Below are 21,995 nucleotides of genomic sequence, written 5' to 3'. Positions count from 1 at the left end.
AATTAAATAAGTACTAGTTATGCACTGGGGTCGATGTAATCGACTTAATCCGTTTGTCTGTCCCTGTTTGTCCCCACTGTGTGTAACCCCTTGTGGGCAGTAAAGAAATAAGAAAGGACCAAGGACCTCATCCATTCTATATTAATTAAGCTATTTGCTCATACAACAATCAAAATAAGCAAACAAATTCAAAGAAAGCTCTCCTGATTAATGGATCAATCTTTTTATACTTACAGATAATACAAAGTCTGGATTATAATGAAATTCATCAACAAATTCCACACCTGAATAACAGTTGTAGGGATCAAGTTTTTGGGATTCCATTTCACTGGTGCTATCATTTCCTGTAATGAAGTAAAAGATAAGGTGTTTTGATTATTTCTAATGCATGTCATTTGATGTTTATTCTATTGCTAAATACATACTTATTTATACACATACACACACATTTGGGTTTGTCCCTGTTAACAGGGGTAGCAGCCCTCCATCTCCTTTCTCACATCTTCCACAAATAAAATCTCTTGCCAGTCTTGGCGGGGGTCACCTTCTTCATTTTCTTACACCTACCATGAATCCATTTTCCACATTTCATACACAACACATTTGCCATTACCCTCCTCCCACACACACCACATGGATCTTCTTTACTCATTAACATGTCTCCTTCCACCCCACTTACCATCACTTTTGTCTTCCCAAGGTCTATCTTCAAACCCTTGCTTTCAAATGCTTCCTTCCATTTCCAAAACTTCTCCCTCAATCCCGCCATTGTCTTATTTACCAGAAGAGTAAAGCTGTAAGGACAGCAGAGAAAGGTTGGGAGTTTATCCTTGTAAGATGGAAAAAAAATCTGCCAGCAAGTGGCTACAGGACTCAAATCCATACCCTTCAGATACTGGTTGTGTACTTTACCGGCCCCAACTATTAATAATTTGCCAATCTGTTAAACAGCAAATAGTCCAGACATGTTTTGTGTACAGAATTGGAATCAGTTGATGCTGTATGAATGCGTCCTTTGTTTACAAGCACTTCACAACATGACAAGGTGTGGGAAGATATCCAGACACACTCTCATGCAGGATGCAAGCGAACTTTACTGTCAAGTTAATTGCATGTAATTAGTTGTTCATGTATTTAATTAGAAGTATGGTTATGAAACATTTAGATAAAGAACATTACCAGTTGTGTTGCAAGGCTGAAAATGACTCAGTTCTGAAACACATATTTGTGCATCAGTGCAGCTTGTACAATATTCTGTTGATCCCTTTTTGAAGTTAACTGGTTTGCAGACACCACTGTAGAGACTTTCGCTTTCCTTTACTCTGAAAATTAATACAAAACAGTAAGTAAATAAAGAAATTCCACTCATATCTTTTTTTTTTTCTTTTTTTAAACCGTAGACAGGAAAATACATTCTTTTATTCTTTTACTTATTTCAGTCCTTTGACTGCAGTCATGCTGGGGCACTGCCATGAAAGGTTTTAGCAACCTTAGGACTTATTTCTTAAGCCTACTACTTATTCTGTCAGTCACTTTTGCTGAACCGCTAAGTTACAGGGATGTAAACACCAACATAGGTTGTCAGACAGTGATGGCACGACAAACACAGGCACAAAGACAAACACAAATTGATACAAACACATACACAAACACAAACACACACACAATGGGCTTCTTTCAGTTTCCGTCTACCAAATCCACTCACAAAGTTTTGGTCATTCTAAGGCTATAATAGAAGACACTTACCCAAGGTGCCATACAGTGAGACAGAACCTGGAGCTATGTGGTTGGGAAACAAGCGTCTTACCACACAGCCATCCTGGGCCATCTATACATTTAAGAAGTCATTATGATGTAACTGTGAAAATTTTATTATATTGTAGAGCAGCAATATTTTGGGTTTAGGGATATTTTTGCAATGACTAAGTGCCATTCATTCTTCAGAGACCCCATTCAGTACTGGGATATTTTGGCATTGAGAAAATTCTTGTTTTTATTCAACATTATTGATTCTTAGCTGCTGAGGGTGAACTACCCCAGAAACTAAGTAGAGAAATTCTTGTAATTACCATATATTTTTAGATATATTAACTAAGTTTTCGTAGTATTAATTTGCGAGCGTACTTCAGTTGTCAATTGTTGAAAGAAAGAAATTGTAAGCTAAGAAGGTGTGTGTGTGTGTGCGTGTGTGTGTGTGTGCGTGCGTGTGTGTATGTGTGTGTGTGTGTGTGTGTGTGTGTTGTGTGTGTGTGTGTGTGTGTGTGTGTGTGTGTGAGTGTGTGTGTGTGTAGGAAGTGAAGGATAAAAATATGGCAAGAAGTGGATAGATGCACATATATACATACATACATACATACATACATGTGTGTGTGTGTGTGTGTGTGTGTGTATGTGTTTTAATGTGTGTGTTATCTTTCTCTATAAGAAGCTGAAGTTGTCTGTGTGCGCCAGATTTGGTAGCCTTCAACTAACACTATCTCCTCCAAGACCCTGTGGCGCAAGTTGACCAAAATTGAGAGTATGATAGAAGAAGGCTTGCTCTTCCTTCCGTAGAAGAAAAAATTCAAATCGGACCATGTTAACACCAAAAATTATTTACATCAAAAAGGTGCTTTTTTCTATGAAAATCCCTATTTTTTACGATTTTTTCACTGCTGTGTCGCCACTTTTCGGTGTATTTCAACCAGAAAAATGTTCACTTGAAGCTACATAATGCAAAATTTTTACTTTTCAAAAATTCCAATTCCAGCGGGCTGAAACAAACCCGAGCAGCGCCGGGCGATACTGCTAGTATTTCAATATTTGTCGACTGCCCAATCAGTCACTCTCTCTCTCTCTCTCTCTCTTTCTCACTTTCTTTGTATCCCTCGATTTCTATATCTATCCATCTCTTTTTCTCTCTCCCTTTCTATTATTTTCATTGATCAGGCAATCCACTAGTGCAAATCAATCAACAACATTGACTGAATTATACATAAAGTTATTGCTTTATAAGTCGGTTCAGTGTTACCTCGGTTGGGCACATTCCATTGACAAGAGTCAATGAACTTGAAACATTGATATCTAGGATTCCTGATAGATGGCGACACTGAACAGACCAGGTGTTTTCACACCTTTTACCATAAGAGAGATATTTTCTCCACAGTAACAGCAGTCTGTTTACTTTTTAGCAGTTGAAATATATCACAACATATTATATCCTGTCAAGTAACTTTGATTCTGATAGTTTAAAGCCATTTGGTCTGTCCTTGATGATTTCAGAGAATGTTATCAAGTTCTCATTCCTTACTTAGGCTTTCAAGCAAGTCAAAATATGGAATTTGTCTTACCTCCAACTTTGAGAAAACTTGGTAGGAAAAGTTGTATTTGTTTGTGTGTAACTGTCATCTGAATGTTTCAGGTCATTATCTTGCTTATCATCGTATACACCACATAGACCTGTATTTAAAAACAAACGAAAAAAAGAGGATATGAACATAGGTGTATACGCATAACATTATATGTACATAAGGCGGCAAGCTGGCAGAAACGTTAGCACGCCGGACGAAATGCATAGCTGTATTTCGTCTGCCGTTACGTTCAGAGTTCAAATTCCGCCAAGGTCGACTTTGCCTTTCATCCTTTCGGGGTCGATAAATTAAGTACCAGTTACGCACTGGGGGTTGATATAATCGACTTAATCCATTTGTCTGTCCTTGATTGTCACCTCTATGTTTAGCCCCTTGTGGGCAATAAAGAAATATATATATATGTACATATGCACATATGTATGTATGCACATGCATACATGAACACATACATACATATATGCATGCATGTATGCATACATACATGCATACAATCATCATCATCATCATTTGATTTCTGCTCTCCATGCTGGCAAGGGTTGGATAGTTTGGCAAGGCCTGACTCAGACAACTGCATCTTGCTTAACGTCTGTTTTTCCCTGCTGGCATGGGTTGGACGGTTTGACTGAGGGACTGGTAAGCCAGTAGGCTGTACCAGATTCCAATATGATCTGGCAAAGTTTCTACATCTGGATGCCCTTCCTAATGCCAACCACCAGCAAAGGAGCCAGTCAGGTGACATTGGCATCGACCACATTTGGATTGTGCTTTTTACGTGCTACCAGCACAAGAGCCAGTCAGGGGTGGGGACTCACATTGACCATGTTTGGATGGTGCTTTTTATGTGCCACTGGCATAGGAAGCTAGTCAGGTGGCACTGGCAATGACCCACATTTGAATGGTGCTTATTACGTGTCACCAGAGTAACGTGCAAGACAAAGAATCCTTTGGGAGGGGAGGGAACATTGGAGGAGGTGATCTTGTGCTAGATGATGAAAGGTTATAGTGAGACAGAGAGACAGAAATAGGTATCTTGCTGTGAGGTTAACAAGAAATAATGACATGAAAAACTTTTGTCTCTGACCTTCTGTGTTCTTATAGTCATGAAATGATGAATAAACCCAGACATTGGCAGAGTTAGCATAGCTGTCACCCACGAATATTTCAGTTCCATGTGGTAAGATGACCTGAAGGAAATAACAATACAAGAAAAAAAAAGAAGAAAAGAAAAGATCAGTTATCAATATGTGTAGGATATATATATATATATATATATATATATATTTGGATCTGTTGATAATTATGTTCCTATTGTGTTTCCATAAATACGAGGAGTGCTGAAAAGTTTCTGGCTTTAAGGATGTAGCATATGGGTTCGATTCCCAGTCCGGGTGTTGTGATGTGTTCTTGAGCAAAGCACTTCATTTCACGTTGCTCTGCAATCATTTTGACATCTGACACGTGGTACCCATTGCACTTGTACAGGTAATGTTGATCTGATGGTGGGAGTGAGCTTATATCTACATAAACATTTGATCACTGTAAACAAATCATCTGTGTGGTTGTTTGGTAAGAAATTGTTGCAGCCTCATATATTGACTAACGATGGAGGAGCACAAAGCAGCAAGATCTTAGCTCCTTCCATACCATAAATGTTGGGAAACAGGGCCATGGTTGTGGTAGAAATATGACACCAGGTGGAAGACAGAAGATCAAAATCTTTAGAGCAACTATCCCAGTGAGTCTGGACCAGATGAGACTCTCTAAGAGTTAGATCAGATGAGCTTAGCTGTAGCAACTACAGCCTTCTCACACCTTACTACTGCTGTGAACTGCACATGACACACTCCCAATGACAGCAGACGTGCACGAGGGAGGATTAGCTGTGTAGGCTTTGGGGAGAGAGAACCACTCTGACAAACATCTTATCAGGATGTAAAGCAAAGCACATGGTTCAGTGGTTAAGGCATTAGATTCACAATTACGAGGGAGTGAGTTTGATTCCTTGACTGGGCTGTATGCTATGTTCTTGAGCAAGACACTTTATTTCACATTGCTCCAGTTCACTCAGTTGTAGAAACGAGTTGTGATGTCACTGGCATTAAATCTGTATCAGCCTTTGCCTTTCCTTTGAAGAACATTGGTGACATGGACAGTGGAGACTGGTATGCATGGGTGACTGCTGGTCTTCCATAAACAACCTTGTCCAGACTTGTGCCTCGGAGGGGAACTTTCTAAGGGGAAATCCCATGGTCATTCATGACCAAAGGGGTTTTTACTCTACCCAACAGAGATAAGGTGTTCAAAACACTCACAGTCTTGAACAAGGGAGACATGAGAAACACCAACAGTAGGAGAAAACAACATTGTCAATCAAGTTTGTGAGGGAAGCAGATAAGTCATTGACCACAGCAAGAAGAATAAGGGGCCCAATAATGGGACATAAAAGTGGACTGAGAAGAAAGGCTGCTGTTTTCCCTCAGATCATTCAACAAACCATGAAATTAGAAGTAGTTTTGTGGTCTGAGAAGTCAAAGTACAGAGTTCCCTGGGAGGATGAGTACAATCAAGCTTTTAGAAAGAAGAGAACTGAGTACCTGAACTTTTTGCAAAATGACAGGAATAGCAGACATGGCTGGACAGGGAGCCTTTGACAGCCAGGACTGGCTGTAGTAGACACACCCCAATACTTATTAGACATCATCTGATGACATCAACACACACACACACACATACACACACATCACTAATGAGATTAATAATTGCTTACATAGAAGATGTTTTATTAATCAAAATAACACATATGAAACACTTAAGTAATGAACATTACCTTATAATATCGACCATTTTCATATTTTTCAATTCTAAATTGAGATTCCAGCTCTCCAATTTGGTATAATTTCACATTCAAATGTTCATTTACAAAATTTTCCTTTTTCTGACACTTGTCGATGAGGAGGACATCATCCCCTGCCTTAATAGCAGCACCACAGCTGCAAGGAGCATTATGGGTACAGTTCTGGTAGAAGACGTTCACCTAGGGGAAAATATTAAACATTCACCATTGTCAAAATTTCAGATATTTACAAAAATGCATACTAACAGAGATTCTCTTAACATACACACACACACACATAAATGTTTGTGTGGGTGGGTGTATGTATGTATATATATATGTACATATATATATATATATATATATATATATATATATATAATATATATATATATATATATATATTATATATATATATATACACATATATATTTTTTAATAACATATTATTATTAAAATATTAGGAAATCAATATCAAAACTCCTCAGAAAAATATACATGTGCGAAAATAGTTGTTGTATTAAAAATATATAAATAAATAAATATAAATATGTATAAAAATATATGTAAATATGTATAAGTATGAATATATATTGTATATGGTAGTTTAAAAGTTTTAAATAAATTATGTTAAGCAAGAAAGGTGGGTAAACCAAACAACTTTATGGTGACACTTCCTTTTGTGGGTGCTAGGACCCAACATATGGGAGATGTGGTCCTTAAACTCACTGGAAGCCAGAGCCTCATTGTAATAAGGGGCTGTGGCATTGAAAATCTCTTGACTGGAGGACAGGTTCAAAATCCTCTTGCTGATAGCCTTCACTCAGTTCTTGAACACAATAAGATTGTGGCAGGCAGCTGTGTTGATGTAGGACAGCATTTCGTTTGGTTTGCTGTAGGGTTTGCTGTGTGAACAGGTGCCCTAGTCCAACACAACAACTGAAAAACTGACAGTAGTAAGAGTGGTGTCAAATGCAATCTTGGAGTTAAGGATACACCAAACCAGCCTCCAGCCATAGAAAAATCTAACTCTTTCTACATGATGAAATGAATGCTAAAATGATGCTGATGATGTTGATGCTGGTGCTTCTGCTGCTGCTTCTGATGATGATGATGATGATATATGTACAGTAGATTGCTTACAAGCAATATACTGTATTTGAAGACATCAACGTGTTTAGCACCCATCGTATTGTAAATGTTAAATAATAACTTAAAAGGTGAATGTTTTCATTGTGATAAGCGCAAAGTCAATAACAAAAATGTATACTTACAGAATAGGGAAGAGACTTGTGCTTATAGAAAACAAACTCCCCTTCTAGGTGGTTGTTATAAATTCTAGAATAAATTAAAATCAAAGGAAACAAAATTATCATCTCTCTACATACATCCGCATGCATGGATGGATGGATGGATGGATGGATGTGTGTGTGTGTGTGTATGTAGGCAGGCATGTACATATCTACATACGTATGTATGTACAAAATGGATGATCGGTTGTGTGATAATGTTGCAAAAGGTAGGTACATGATAATAATGTTGATTACTACTGGTTAATACAGAAACCAAGATTTATTACATAATGACTATCAGACAGCTGCTTAGAGTTGAATAGTGGGGGGGGGGGGGGTCATAAAGAAATTCTGCAAATTCAAGAATCCATTTACCTTCCATCAAATGTTGAAATTTGAGCTTGATTCAGGGAAATACAAACGCTAGATTTCTCATTGTCGATGGTTGTTATCTGCAAAGAAATGGTAAAGATTTTCTCAAAATATCCTAATACTCTTACTAACATCCAAATCACATAAGATTTTTTAAAATCCATTACAATGTAGGAAATAGAACCTTTGATAGTTTTAGAATAAGTGAGGTTTTTTAATCTGGTAATTACAGAATAACCAGTACTTCCCAAATAATTCAGTTGGACATGTTAGTTTGAACATGAAACAAGCCCATTCACTTTTACATAAGAAATAAAAGACATAAATGTATTATTACAAACCATCCTTATTCCAGCCAACTCCAACATCAATTATAGAGCACATGTAGTTTATCATTATTATCATTATTAAGGCAGTGAGCTGGAAGAATCATTAGCACGCCAGGTAAAATATTTAGCAGTATTTTACCTGTCATTACTTTCTGTGCTTTTCTTAAATGGCTTATAAACACCTTCCATGCTGCAATTGTTTAAGTTTTCCAAATTACAACAATATTAATATCAATCCACAATGTTCAGCACTAAAAAATGGCACCATACTCTTACTCTTTTACTCTTTTACTTGTTTCAGGCATTTGACTGCGGCCATGCTGGAGCACCGCCTTTAGTCGAGCAACTCGACCCCGGGACTTATTCTTTTTGTAAGCCCAGTACTTATTCTATCGGTCTCTTTTTGCCAAACTGCTAAGTAACGGGGATGTAAACACACCAGCATCGGTTGTCAAGCAATGCTAGGGGAACAAACACAGACACACAAACACACACACATACATATATATATATATACATATATACGACAGGCTTCTTTCAGTTTCCGTCTACCAAATCCATTCACAAGGCATTGGTCGGCCCAGGGCTATAGCAGAAGACACTTGCCCAAGATGCCACGCAGTGGGACTGAACCCGGAACCATGTGGTTGGTTAGCAAGCTACTTACCACACAGCCACTCCTGTCTATATTTGCACAATAATTTAATGGCAATATTTTGGAAGTATATTTTCTAAACTAATGAAACTTTTAAAATAGTTTTAATTTCAAACTATTACCTTTGTGAAAGCTGACATGTTTGGCAGTTGTGTATGTCCAGCCTTAGCACTGACAGTTACGTTGGTCATTGTATTGCCATCGATATAACCATCGGCTATGCCATACACTGGGATTATTTGGTCTTGCTGCCAGTTTTCTTGAGTCAATGAAATATTACACGATGTTTCTGCTGCTATCGTACTGGCTCCAAAAGCTATTTGTGGAAGAAATTTTTGGTTTGGACACTTAATGCCCATCTCTTTAGAACTGATCTGGAAGGTCACACGACAGTTGCGAGGTTTATGAGCATTCATGCATACCAAATGTGGTGGTACATTGCATTTAAATCGAAGATCTTTTGTTTCTTTTCCTTCCTCGACAACGATTGGATCCTCATTGGTAATCTGCAATTACAGGAAATATTATTAACCCCTTGGTATTGAAACTGGCCATATCTAGCCCAAGTATTTTACCTGTTTTTCATTCCAACTGACCAGATCTGGCCTCTCACACCACTGCTACAATGTTGTTTTAAAAGTAAACAATCACACCATCAAAATTTTGAAGCTAAGAGCTAATGCATGATTACTTCAAAACAATGTGAATAGATAAGCTTTACATTTAACAGAGTAATCTGAGCATGAAAGGGTTAAATATGAGAATTTCTACAGTTAATCCAGTTTGTGTGTGTGTGTGTGTGTGTGTGTGTGTGTGTGTGTGTGTGTGTGTGTGTGTGTGTGTGTGTGTGTGTGTGTGTGTGTGTGTGTGTGAGTGTGTGTGTGTGGTGTTTTGTTGTTGTTTTTAGTTTTTGAAATGAATCTCAGGTGATTTATAATGACTTATACTTAATTCCAATGTCTGAAACGATGCAGCAAATGTGACTGCTGCTGATATTAACTTTTTAAAAGGAATGATGTCATCATGATATAATGGTAATACTCTCAGATACAGAAGTCATCATCATCATCATCATCATTTAGCATCTGCTTTCCATTCTGGTATGGGTTATACTGCTTGACTGAAATTGGTAACCTGGAGAGCTGCACTAAATTTCAAGCTGATTTGGCATAGTAGACCTTATTGGCTTACAGAAACACAGTTGACTACACAGTTTTCTGGCCATAATTCAAGAGAGATATAAACATTTTTACTATATTCCATCACCATGCCTACATGGGCATTCGATTCAAATAATAGAAATTGAGACGAAACATTAGTTAATTGTACGACATTGCCACATTTGCGGTGAAGAAGTTTAATATCCATGAACAGGGTCTATGAGGTGGGAATTCTACAGGTAAATCAGCCAGGGGCCTGCAGAACCCAAAAGATGTCCAGAACTATTTGCCAAGCCCATTCCTAAGAGAAATGGGGAAAAAAAAAAAAAAAAAAACACAGCCCACCTAAATTTTAAGCACCTCACCACCACCATTTCCCCAAAGACTAAAAGTAGTCTTGTTCTATTTTGCCAAATTTCATTTGGAGGGAAATCTTGTTGGTTGCTACTCAAACTTACAAAGATTTTGTTATTGAGAGACCATTGTCCTGATTATTGACACAGCTGAGAAGTAGCTAAAGGTGCTGTTTCCGTTGTGAATGGTACCATATCAGTTTGGTTGTCTATCACAATTTGACTGAATCTGAAAGTTAACTGGGACGAGTGAGTTTTTTTGGATGTTTTTTCCGACCTTTATTATATTTCAACAGAGATTTATGAAACCCTTAAGTTAGACTCTGCTATTCAATTCTAATTTCTACAGCTTATTTCTACAGAACATCTCTCTATATATATAAACGGCAGTTTGTCTGTGTGTGTTTCTGTGTGTCTGTTAGGTTGTACCCTCACCCTGACCACGGCTTTCAACCGATTCTGATGAAACTTGACACACACATAGCCCAATGTCATAATTCAAAACTAACGCAGCCAAAATTTTGAAAAGTTCCCCCAGTTCTGAAAAAAATCGATAAATTCGACATGGGGTCGAGAATCAGAAACACAAACCACAGACTGTCTAGGGGACGCAACTCCACCTTTTTAGCTCTCAAAAATAAATTTACCATAATTTTTTTTCCATTTTTTGCTATTTTTTGGCTATAACTCTCTAAAAATGCTTTATTGTTATTTCCCTTACAAACCCGAGCAACGCCGGGCGATACTGCTAGTATTAAATAAATGTCTCTCTTTCTCTGTACATACATATATACATACACACACATATGCACACATAGGATGCTGAGTTGTCATAGCACTAATTTAACACCTCTTTACCACGCTAACAATATCATTGCTGACTAATGAAACAGAATAACTTATTCTTTTAATTTTCTATGCCTCTATATGAGTACAGTATTGTACCTGTGCACCATTATATAATTTGTATATCAAACACTAATAGTGTATGATTATATTTTAGAGATATTCGGAAGATTAAAAGTAGTTTTAATTGCCTTAATTTCAAATTTTACCCACCATTAATAATGTACACTGTAAACTATGAAACTACACCATAAAGGTATATCATAATTCTAATTAACTTAATTCCACCTAAAACTAAGTTAATTAATTAAAACTAGTGCTCACAGTTATGAGATAGTGAGTTCAATTCCAGGGCCAGGCTGTGTGTTGCGTTCTGGAGCAAGACATTTTATTTCATGTTTCTCCAATTCACTCAGCTGTAGAAATGAATTGCAATGTCACTGGTGTGAGGGTCTATCGGCCTTTGCCTTTCCCTTGGATATCATTGGTGTCAAGGAGTGAGGAAGCTGGTATATGTGAGAGGAGGCTGGTCTTCCATAAACAACCTTGCCTAGACTTGTACCTCAAAGGGTAACTTTCTAGGTGAAATCCTACAGTCATTCATGAATGAATGGGGTCTTTACCCTTTACCCTCACCTAGAACTAATTCTACAGAATAATATAAATTCTAATGAACATCAATGGAATTTGTATCCTTGTGGTACCAGTGCCGGTGGCACACAAGAAAACCATCCGAACGTGGCCGTAGCCAGTACCGCATCGACTGGCCTCCGTGCTGTGGGCACGTCTCCGTACTGTGGGCACGTAACAAACACCATCCGATCGTGGCCGTTCGCCAGCCTCATCTGGCACCTGTGTCGGTGGCACATAAAAACACCCACTACACTCTCGGAGTGGTTGGCGTTAGGAAGGGCATCCAGCTGTAGAAACACTGCCAGATCTGACTGGCCTGGTTCAGCCTTCGGGCTCCCCAGACCCCAGTTGAACCGTCCAACCCATGCTAGCATGGAAAGCGGACATTAAATGATGATGATGATGATGATGATGAATATTAGATAATATCAGTATTTTTGGTGGGGAAAATACAGAAGTTTAAAAGTAGCTTATAATTACCTGAATTTGTGGTTGAAACGCACTGCTGTTTGTTTGGAGGCTGGTTGTGTTTGTACAGTTTGATGCATAGCAAGCAGTCAGGGAACATCGGAGCTGGAAGCAGATTTAGGAACATTCAAAGAAAGAAAATAAAAAAAGAAAAAGAAATAAATGTTCCTTCTCGAGCCATGCCAGGCTCATAAGGGCCAGTTTCCCGGTTTCAGTGGCGGAGAAATTCCCCCACCTGGACGGGACGCCGGTCTGTTGCAGGATTACTCATTTTTGTCAGCAGAGTGGACTGGAGCAATGTGAAAATGAAGTGTTTTGCTCAAGAACACAACGCATCGCCCGGTCCAGGAATCGAAACTACAACTTCGAAAAATGGTGTATGCACCACCACAAATTTTACCCTCCATCTCCCTCACCTGAAATTCCTCAACAACGTCTTCCATTTATTTTCATTCAATGAATTTCTTTTTCCTTCTTGTACACAGTCTGGAGGGGGAAGGGTTTTTTTTTCTGGATTTCCCAGAGCCTCTCTAACTATACATCTGCTGCATATTAATACCACACCTTGGACTTTCTTTTCTTATCTGAAGTACAGTGCTCAGGTGCACTACAACTCATCTAAAGTGATTATACATACACTTTAGATGAGTTGTAGTGCACCTGAGCACTGTACACAATGTTTTTATTATTATTATTATTATTTCTTATTATGAAGCAGAATCTAAACCAGTTTTATCCCAATTATTTGTGATAACAAATGCACTCCTCCAGCAATCCATCTAAGATAACTTAATGAGTAACTGCAATCATCTCCTGAGTTTGTCCCTTCATATAATTCAAACAGCCTACACCTATAGAGTCACAGCAACCAAATGATATTCCATCAGCTTTACTACATCAGCTTAGGCAAGGAATATTGCCTAAAGTATCAAGGCAAAATTATCCACCACCAGTGGAGACTCTATATGATTGCTTCACTTGCAAGAAATAACAACCAAACTTCCTTCAAATAATGTGGTACAATATGAAAATAAATGGGATAGCCATAGCTGAAAAGCCTTTTATCATAAGATTACTTGCTTAGATCTGACACTAAAATTTCCACACTATCCACACTTTTCATCTAAAGTGGGGAATTCACGAAAAAAACAAAAGACAAAGTCAGGTGGTGTAGAAAACAAACAGATGTATTAGTATAACGCTTGGTGATTGAAAAAGTCTTGAATATTTCGAGCCTATGCTCTTCCACAGAAAGGAACACAGAAAGAAACAAGGAGAGAAAAAATGCGTGTAGTGGCTAGCAATCTATCATGGCACCTACAGATGTTCAAGGTGAACATCAAATGTATTGTAGTCATCACTTCAGGATGAGATACAAACATCCTGATCATTGACCCCTCTTCTTTTGGGGAACAGATTGCAGCAAAATTTATATGTTTTACCTTTACCTTCTCAGTTTTCCTTCACCTACAATACAGTGCATAGAAATAGTGAAAAACATAAGAGACAATATATTAAGAAATTCTGAATGTTTAAGAAATTGTCATACATAATTTGAAAAGATATTTTCTTCGCTAACTTCTTTTATAACCGGTTTTGGATTTTGTACAAACTCTGGTTGTGATAAAGGTTCATTTTTCCAGAATGCTCTGAAGCTGTAGAGAATTCCAGGGACTTCAGCAACATTTGGTTTGCAGTGTAGTTTCATATTCTTTTCAGATATGTATTCCAGTTCTATTACAGGAGACGGAATGTTCTTTACAGGAATGAGATCTAAAAAGAATAATAGAAAAAAGAATAAGATAGAAAATTATAGCCACGAAATAACATCACTAATAATATTGACAATAACATCATCATTGTTTAACGTCCGCTTTCCATGCTGGCATGGGTTGGACAGTTTGACTGAGGACTGACAAGTGAGGAGGATGCATCAGGCTACAATCTGATCTGGATGCCCTTCTTAATGCCAACCCTCCAAGAGTGTAGTGGGTGCTTTTTACATGCCACTGGCATGGGGGCCAGTCAGGTGGTACTGGCATCAACCATGAGTAAAGTAGGTAGGGGACTAATGAGTAGGGGGAAGCAATATAAGAAGGCAGTCGTTAATATCTCCACAACCTTCCCAACTCAAAATTTGTTAAGTCCAGTTCTTTGATTTCCATTGTTAATACAACATCATGTCAATCTGTTGATGCTATTGCTTTTAGTCCCATCAATCCTGACTGAGAAGTCAAATCAAAGACATCCAATCTGTAATCAAACCACATTTTCATTTCCTGGCAGTGCACACCCAATGCATCCCTTCCCAGTTTACATTGTTAGATTGTGATTTGAAAAGTATTAGGCTGCTATTTTTAGCAGGTTGAGTTATCATGTAAAATCTCGATTGTTGGCTCTTATGTTGTTGACTTGTACAAAATTAGTGTTGATTTCAACATTGGTTTCCCTTAGTGTGATAACATTCTAACTAGCATAGTCACTGAGTGCAGAGTAACATGATAAAGATTTGCGGGGGATTTTTTATGACCTGTCATAGGTGCCAAATTGTATACATCATCTACAAGTATATGTAAACACTTGTAGACAGGTACACAGTGACTTGCCATAGTTATTAGAACATCAGATAAACAATTTTCACGTATTGATTCTGGCTCTCTGTATTTTTTAGTTCAAACCTTACTGAAATCACTTTTAGCTGTCATCCTTTCAGGAATAATAAATAATATTAGTCTGGTACAGAGATTGATTCTTCTAACTCTCTATCTTGAACATATATTTCAAAGAGCCACACTAATTTGGTCCAAGAATTGTGTCAAAGTTAACTGTGTCCATGAAATACTCAACCACAAGCACATTCTTTTCAGGAGAAGAAATTCAGTTGATCAGAAAACTGAATGCTCATTGCTGAAACCAACAATCACTCCACCATCATTTAAACTTACATTAGCTTAGCCCACTTAGCTGTAAGTACTGAGGATAATAGAAAACATTGCCAGCCTCGCCTGGCCCCGTGCCGGTAGCACGTAAAAGCACCATCCATTCGTGTCCGTTGCCAGCCTCGCCTGGCCCCCATGCCGGTGGCACGTAAAAACACCATCCGTTCGTGGCCGTTTGCCAGCTCTGTCTGGCACCTGTGCAGGTGGCACTTAAAAAGCACCCACTACACTCATTTAGTGGTTGGCGTTAGGAAGGGCATCCAGCCGTAGAAACACTGCCAAATCTGACTGGGCCTGATGAAGCCTTCCGGCTTCACAGACCCCAGTTAAACCGTCCAACCCATGCTAGCATGGAAAACGGACGCTAAATGATGATGATGATGATGATGATGATATCTCTAGCCAACCAGTATCCAGTTGGAAAAGCTCATTGGTAAAACCTGTATAATTAATCTTTCATTAAGTGGCAGTATTTGCCTGTAGAACCATTTGGGATTAATGGTCTAAAGAAATACACTGCTGGTTGATGCCAATAGAACTGAAAAGAGATCATAAATATACAAGGGGGGGTGCTGAAAGGTTCCTGGCTTTGGGGGTAAAAGAAAATACAGGAGGTTCAGTTAATTATGATTTTACTCAACATATTCTCCTCTCTGACTCACAAACTTACTGCAGTCCTTCAGTTTTTCTAAGCCCTGTAAAGGAACTCGGAAGCTTGGGCCTCCAGCAAGGCCTCTTGTGATACCCTTAAAATCAGGAACTTTTCAACACGCCCTTGTAATCTCTTTTTTATTTGTTTTTATGGTTTATCTACATACTTAATTGAGCAGAATTTTCATCATAATCTCTCCAGCTACATGACCATTTTGTCTTTCTCCAAAATGCAGTGAACTCAATGTCACATTATTCATCATGCCCTTCACAGGAGACAATTTGAGGGTAATTTAATTGCTATTTCAAGAAAATCGGATGATTTCGTTACATGATCTGGAGCTCATCCAGTTCTATTAGCTTAGAGAGCTCCTCATAGCTGCTTTCCCTAGATATACACTAAATAAGAACTATTAAGATGGTACATATCCCTTATTTCTTAATGGGTTTCAAATTCACTTTACCATCTTTCGTGCCGGTGACACGTAAAAAGCACCATCCGTTCGTGTCCGTTGCCAGCCTTGCCTGGCCCCCGTGCCGGTGGCACATAAAAAGCACCATCCATTCATGGCCGTTTGCCAGCTCTGTCTGGCACCTGTGCAGGTGGCACGTAAAAAGTACCCACTACACTCACGGAGTGGTTGGCGTTAAGAAGGGCATCCAGCCATAGAAACACTGCCAGATCTGACTAGGCCTGATGAAGCCTTCTGGCTTCACAGACCCCAGTTGAACCGTCCAACTCATGCTAGCATGGAAAACGGACGCTAAATGATGATGATGATGATGATGATCTTTCACTGTCTCCCTTATTAAACAGGTAGAAGTCAATTTCAAATCTTCTAGGATTTTAAATCAGAACGCAGAGGGATGAAATCAAATACTGTGAGGTATTTCTTGTTTTTTTTTTAACCTGTTTCTATAAACTTGTACCTCTTATTTTAAGCAATTTTTGATTTCTTACTTTGTCACAAAAGAGTAAATCATCAGTGTAGTTAGAATGTAGGAGAAAATAGTTTTTAGTGTCTGTGCCAACTCTCTCACCTCTAAAACTCAAATGCCACTGAAGTTAATTTTGTCATTCTTTCAAAGTTGGTAGAAGTAGCTGTTGGGAGCAGAGGATTAAAAGAATTAGTAGGGTGTCGGACCAAATTCCTGGTAGTACTTGATCCAGCTCTTTGAAGCCTGTGTTTTTAAGCGATTGACTTAACTAAGTTTAACATCCCCACTTGGCCCTTGCTTGTCTTTATCAGGGTATACAATCTATTGTAAGTATTCAGTATTGTGAGCCAGTTCTTTTCTTTTGCTCATCAATCTTGAAGGCCCTGAAGAAGTAAAAGTTCACAGCCTCTGTTCTCTTCTAAAGAAAACAATAAAGGCAATTTTTGAAAGAGAAGATGTCAGTTGAACTGATCACAAGTGTTGAGCTCACAATATAACATCAGTGGTGTGGAAAAGGGAAACCGGTATGCATGGTTGACTACTGGTTTTCCATAAGCCACCTTGCCTGGACTCGTGCTTTCGAGGGGAAGTTTCTAGGTGCAATGCCATGGTCATTCATGACCAAATGGGGGTCTTTATCCTACCCAGGTACATATGTAACCAGTTCCATGAATGATTGAAGAGGAAGTCTACCTGTATTTAACCTAATGTTACTAACAGCTCTTTTACTCTTTTAGTTGTTTCAGTCATTTGACTGCGGCCATGCTGGAGCACCACCTTTAGTCGAGCAAATCGACCCCAGGACATATTCTTTGTAAGCCTAGTACTTATTTTATTGGTCTCTTTTGCCGAACCGCTAAGTTACGGTGACATAAACACACCATTATCAGTTGTCAAGCAATGTTGCGGGGACAAACGCAAACACATAAACACACACATACATGCATATATATATATATATATATACATATATATGATGGGCTTTTTTCAGTTTCCGATTACCAAAGGCTTTGGTCAGCCCGAGGCTATGGTATAAGACACTTGCTCAAGGTGCCACGCAGTGGGAATGAACCCAGAACCATGTGGCTGGTAAGCAAGCTACTTACCACACAGCCACTCCTGCACCTAGTATAACTTTTGGGATACTTTTCAAATAAAGAAGCTGTTATCCCCAAGTATTTAAATTCAAACAATATCTTCTGACATTTCTGACAACCTTCACATTTGAGCATTTGATAGATTCTAGTGATAGATAGCATTAATTTGAAATCTAAATTCTGCAGAACCTGTGTTTGCCTTACCTTTTGTTTCTGAAGCTGTTAACTTAAAACGAAAGCATGGTCTTGTTTCAAAATCAACAACTATGATTCTAATTCGTCTGGCAAGAATATTCCCAAAATTGATTTCTGCTGAACCATTTTGTGCATCAAGTTTTACCTAGAAAACACACAGACGCCATCAAAATCACATTCAACTCATTAAAATACAAAACATGAAGAAACAAATCAAAATATTACTGGAACACATTAACAAATCATTGAAAGCAATTAGAGAGGCACTGAAACTCTGTTAAAATCTCATTAATATCACTAAATAAAAACTTGAAATATCATAGAAACAGTTAAGAAATCGGTGGACCAAATAAAATATCCTGTTTGTCTGGGGAGAGTCATTTTCTTTTTGTGCCCTATTATTTAACACGCTCACTGGTAAAATTTCCACTTTTTTCCTATTTTTTATTGTCCTAAAATTTTTGTTGCGTCTTGCAACCTTTTCAATAGTTTTGACAATAAAAAATAAGAAAGAAGTGGAAATTTTACTGGTGAGTGTGTTAAATAATAAGGCACAAAAAGAAAATGACTCTCCCCAGACACAACAGAATAAGCTTCAACACACGAACTCATGTAAAGAATCCTGCAAACCAAATCCAAAAACGAAAAATAAAATATCATTTGTAGAAAATTAGATATGTGCAACTTGAGAAGAAAAAGTTTAACAACTTTCTCAAGAAACATAAAGTCTTCAGGTGGTATCCCTACAAAACTTACAATTATAAGTACACAGGTGAAATTTTAATAACCAAAGTATTCTTTTTTGAACATTTGAAAAAAAAATGTAAAAATGCAAAAAATGTTTCTATTTAATAGTGACTATTTTCTTATCAGTAGAATTATTTAAAATGGCACAATTTGACAGATAAACCTTCCAGTACTTCTACAAAAATTTTATGCTATCATTGCTTGCATTGTAACAATTCTTTTGTCACTGGCTTTTATAAGAATTCTGTTTTTGTCAAATGGTTACATTTTTTTTTTTTTTTCAGTTAGAAATAAATCATACAAACTGTCCTACATTTATAATTTTATTGCTTTTACACCTTCACAACGAGTAAGTTTTCTACTGACATTGCAAATGATCCTCACTGTTTGTTTGCTTGTTGTTGTTGTTGTTGTTGTTGTTTTCTTTTGAATACAAATGTGCTGTTTGTTCAATTATTTACTTTAAGAATGTTGTTCAAATCCTACCAAGAATACAATGACGGACTAAAATACCTTGTGGTATTCATTCATGTTCTTTTTACATTTTGCCCCAACATTCCACTGAAACCAGGATTGTCTTTATTCTATTTTATTTTATTTCATTTTATTTTATTTCATTTTTTCAATATTGTCAACCTACAGAAATATTCTGGGGCAATATAAAGAGTTATGACCAACCTTGTGTAACAATGTTACAGATCAAGAAATAAAGTAACAGAGAGAGAGAGAGTGAGAGAGAGAGAGAGAGAGAGTGAGAGAGAGAGAGAGAGAGGAATCACTCCCAGAACAAGTACTTTATTTATTGCCCCTGCATCAGCAACAAGTAAGATTCACCTTGGTAGGATTTGAACTCAGAACACCTAGAGCTATAATGAATGCTACAAAATGACTTATTCAATTTTCCAATAGCTCTGAAAACTTACCACCTGAATCACCATCATCATTTAATGTCCGTTGTCCGTGCTGGCATGGGTTGGATGGTTTGACCAGGGCTGGCAAGCTGAAGGGCTGTGCCAGATTCCAGCCTGATTTGGCATGGTTTCTATGTCTGGATGCCCTTCCTAATGCCAACCACTCTGAGAGTGTAATGGGTGCTTTTACATACCACAAGCATGGGTGCCAGTCGCATGACACCAGCATTTGCCATGACTATGAATTCACTTGGCTTGATGGGTCTTCTACTCAAGCATGGCATATTGCTGAAGGTCTCAGTCATTTGTCATTGCCTCTGTGAGGCCCAACACTCAAAAGGTACTTTTAGATATTAAATGTAACACCTTGGTTTTCACACAGGCTGGAGATCTCTTATGTTTCGGTTGTAATATCTTCTTTTGAGAAGACACAAGACTGAGGTTTGTGAATGAGGGTTTATAATCTTATTGCTATAGATATTAAGGGTGAAACATTGGCAGGAGGCACAGAGCTTGGTGGTCAGGGTGTTAGACATACAATTGTAAGATTCTGGTTCTGATTCCAGGACTAGACAATGCATTGTGTTCTTGTGTAATGCATGTTGTTCTGGTCTAAAAATGAGTAATTTTGTGATGGACCTGCATCTTATCAAGGGAGGAAATATCTATGCCAGAGAAACCAGGAAACCAGCCCTATACTCCTTATGAAGTAATATGAACTACTCCATTGGTAGGACTGTTAGAACATCAGGCAAAACATCTTTAGATATTTATTCCAGCTCTTTACATTCTGACTTCAAATACAGTCATTGTCAACATTACCTTTTATTCATCCATGGTTAATAAAATAAGTACCTGTCAAGCATTGGGCAAATATAATCAATTAACCCTTTCCCTCAAGTTTATGCCTTTTATATTACAGACTAGCAATTTTGACCCGTGCTTCGCTCAGATTTTGGTTGTGGTGTTATTTTGTGCATGTTGTCTCCTTTTCCCTTTCTTTTTTTTGTTCGTCTTCTTTGCCTGGTTCTTTTTATTGCCCTCTTCTTTACCCCGCTTATCAAAATCCCCCAAATTTTTACACCCACAATTAAAGATAACTGACTCTAGCCCCTGCAGCAATATGAAAAACCAAAATTATTGAAACAGCGCAACCTGTCTATCCCATAAAACTCAAATTATCCCATATTCCTCACCATGGCAACCAAACGGTAGCCCCGAATGACTTGCAACTCTCCTCACACCATTGCCACCCCATTTTACCCTCCCCCCCCAGTGTAAATTTTGGCACCAATCCGACCCCATCTACTGCCCCTTAAACCGTTTCCATCCCAAAATGAGACAAATAACCAAGAAATCAAATAACTTTTTTGCATCTCAGCTTTATAGATATTGATATGACCAATTATATTACAGATATGACAAAAGACCAAGATACCTGGCACCTGGCTGTACACAAAAAGACCTGTATCCCACAGCAGAAATGTTAAGACTGACCCTTCTGGCTCTGTAAAGCACCCATGGCAGTGCTATGTAAAAGTTCCAGAATAGTGCTATGTAAAAGCGCCCGTGTGACAACACGTAAAAGTGCCCATACAGCATCACATAGAAGCATTTGTGTGGTGTCACATAAAAACACACATGCAGTGCCACATAAAAGTGCCCAGCACATTCTGTAAAAGGGTTGGCATTAGGAAAGGCATCCAGCCATAGAAACCATACCAAATCAGACTGGAGTCTGATACAGCCCCACCAGTTTGCCAGCTCAGGTCACACCATCCATGCCATGCCAGCATGGACAATAGACATTAAAAGATGATGATGACGATGACGCTAAGGTAATGAATCATTAACTATCAAATAAAATGTCTTGTGGTATTTGTTTTCTGTCAAAAATTTGCTGAGTCAAATTTTTGTTTCTTCCCCGCTGTGATTTATAAAATCAGTTACTAACCCTTAACCTGGATTTGTGACCTTAGGCCTATGTAGAATATCATTGCAATACAGATACTAAGGTGTGTGGGAATCAGTATCGTAAGAGAGCATTTGTTTTGAGTTCAAATCCAACTGACGCCAATCCTGTCAGGCTCAATAAAATAAAGAATGAATCAAGTACTAAAACTGATTTAACCCTTTAGTGTTCGCATTATTCTGCCAAAATTAATCTTTTTTTATCCACATTGCTTTGAACTATTATGCATTATCTTGTAGCTATGAGATTTTGA

General features: G+C 38.0%; 1 protein-coding gene across 1 annotated transcript in view; it reads right to left on the bottom strand.

Moving 5' to 3' along the window:
* LOC115223111 overlaps positions 1–21,995 on the bottom strand; it is a 305,641-nt gene that overhangs the window by 241,904 nt on the left and 41,742 nt on the right. Inside the window, exons 4-14 of the mRNA XM_036512142.1 lie at positions 18,122–18,257; positions 13,841–14,064; positions 12,304–12,396; positions 8,954–9,337; positions 7,851–7,927; positions 7,458–7,521; positions 6,178–6,384; positions 4,432–4,534; positions 3,330–3,438; positions 1,180–1,322; positions 235–344 (exon numbers count right to left, since the gene is read on the bottom strand). Coding sequence (XP_036368035.1) covers positions 235–344; positions 1,180–1,322; positions 3,330–3,438; positions 4,432–4,534; positions 6,178–6,384; positions 7,458–7,521; positions 7,851–7,927; positions 8,954–9,337; positions 12,304–12,396; positions 13,841–14,064; positions 18,122–18,257 — 1,650 coding nt within the window. The remainder of the gene's footprint in view (positions 1–234; positions 345–1,179; positions 1,323–3,329; positions 3,439–4,431; positions 4,535–6,177; positions 6,385–7,457; positions 7,522–7,850; positions 7,928–8,953; positions 9,338–12,303; positions 12,397–13,840; positions 14,065–18,121; positions 18,258–21,995) is intronic.

This window comes from Octopus sinensis, linkage group LG22 (assembly GCF_006345805.1).
Source record: "Octopus sinensis linkage group LG22, ASM634580v1, whole genome shotgun sequence".
Lineage (NCBI taxonomy): Eukaryota > Metazoa > Mollusca > Cephalopoda > Octopoda > Octopodidae > Octopus > Octopus sinensis.
Note: the sequence above shows the minus strand (reverse complement) of the source record. Positions and strands in the feature narration are given on the sequence as shown.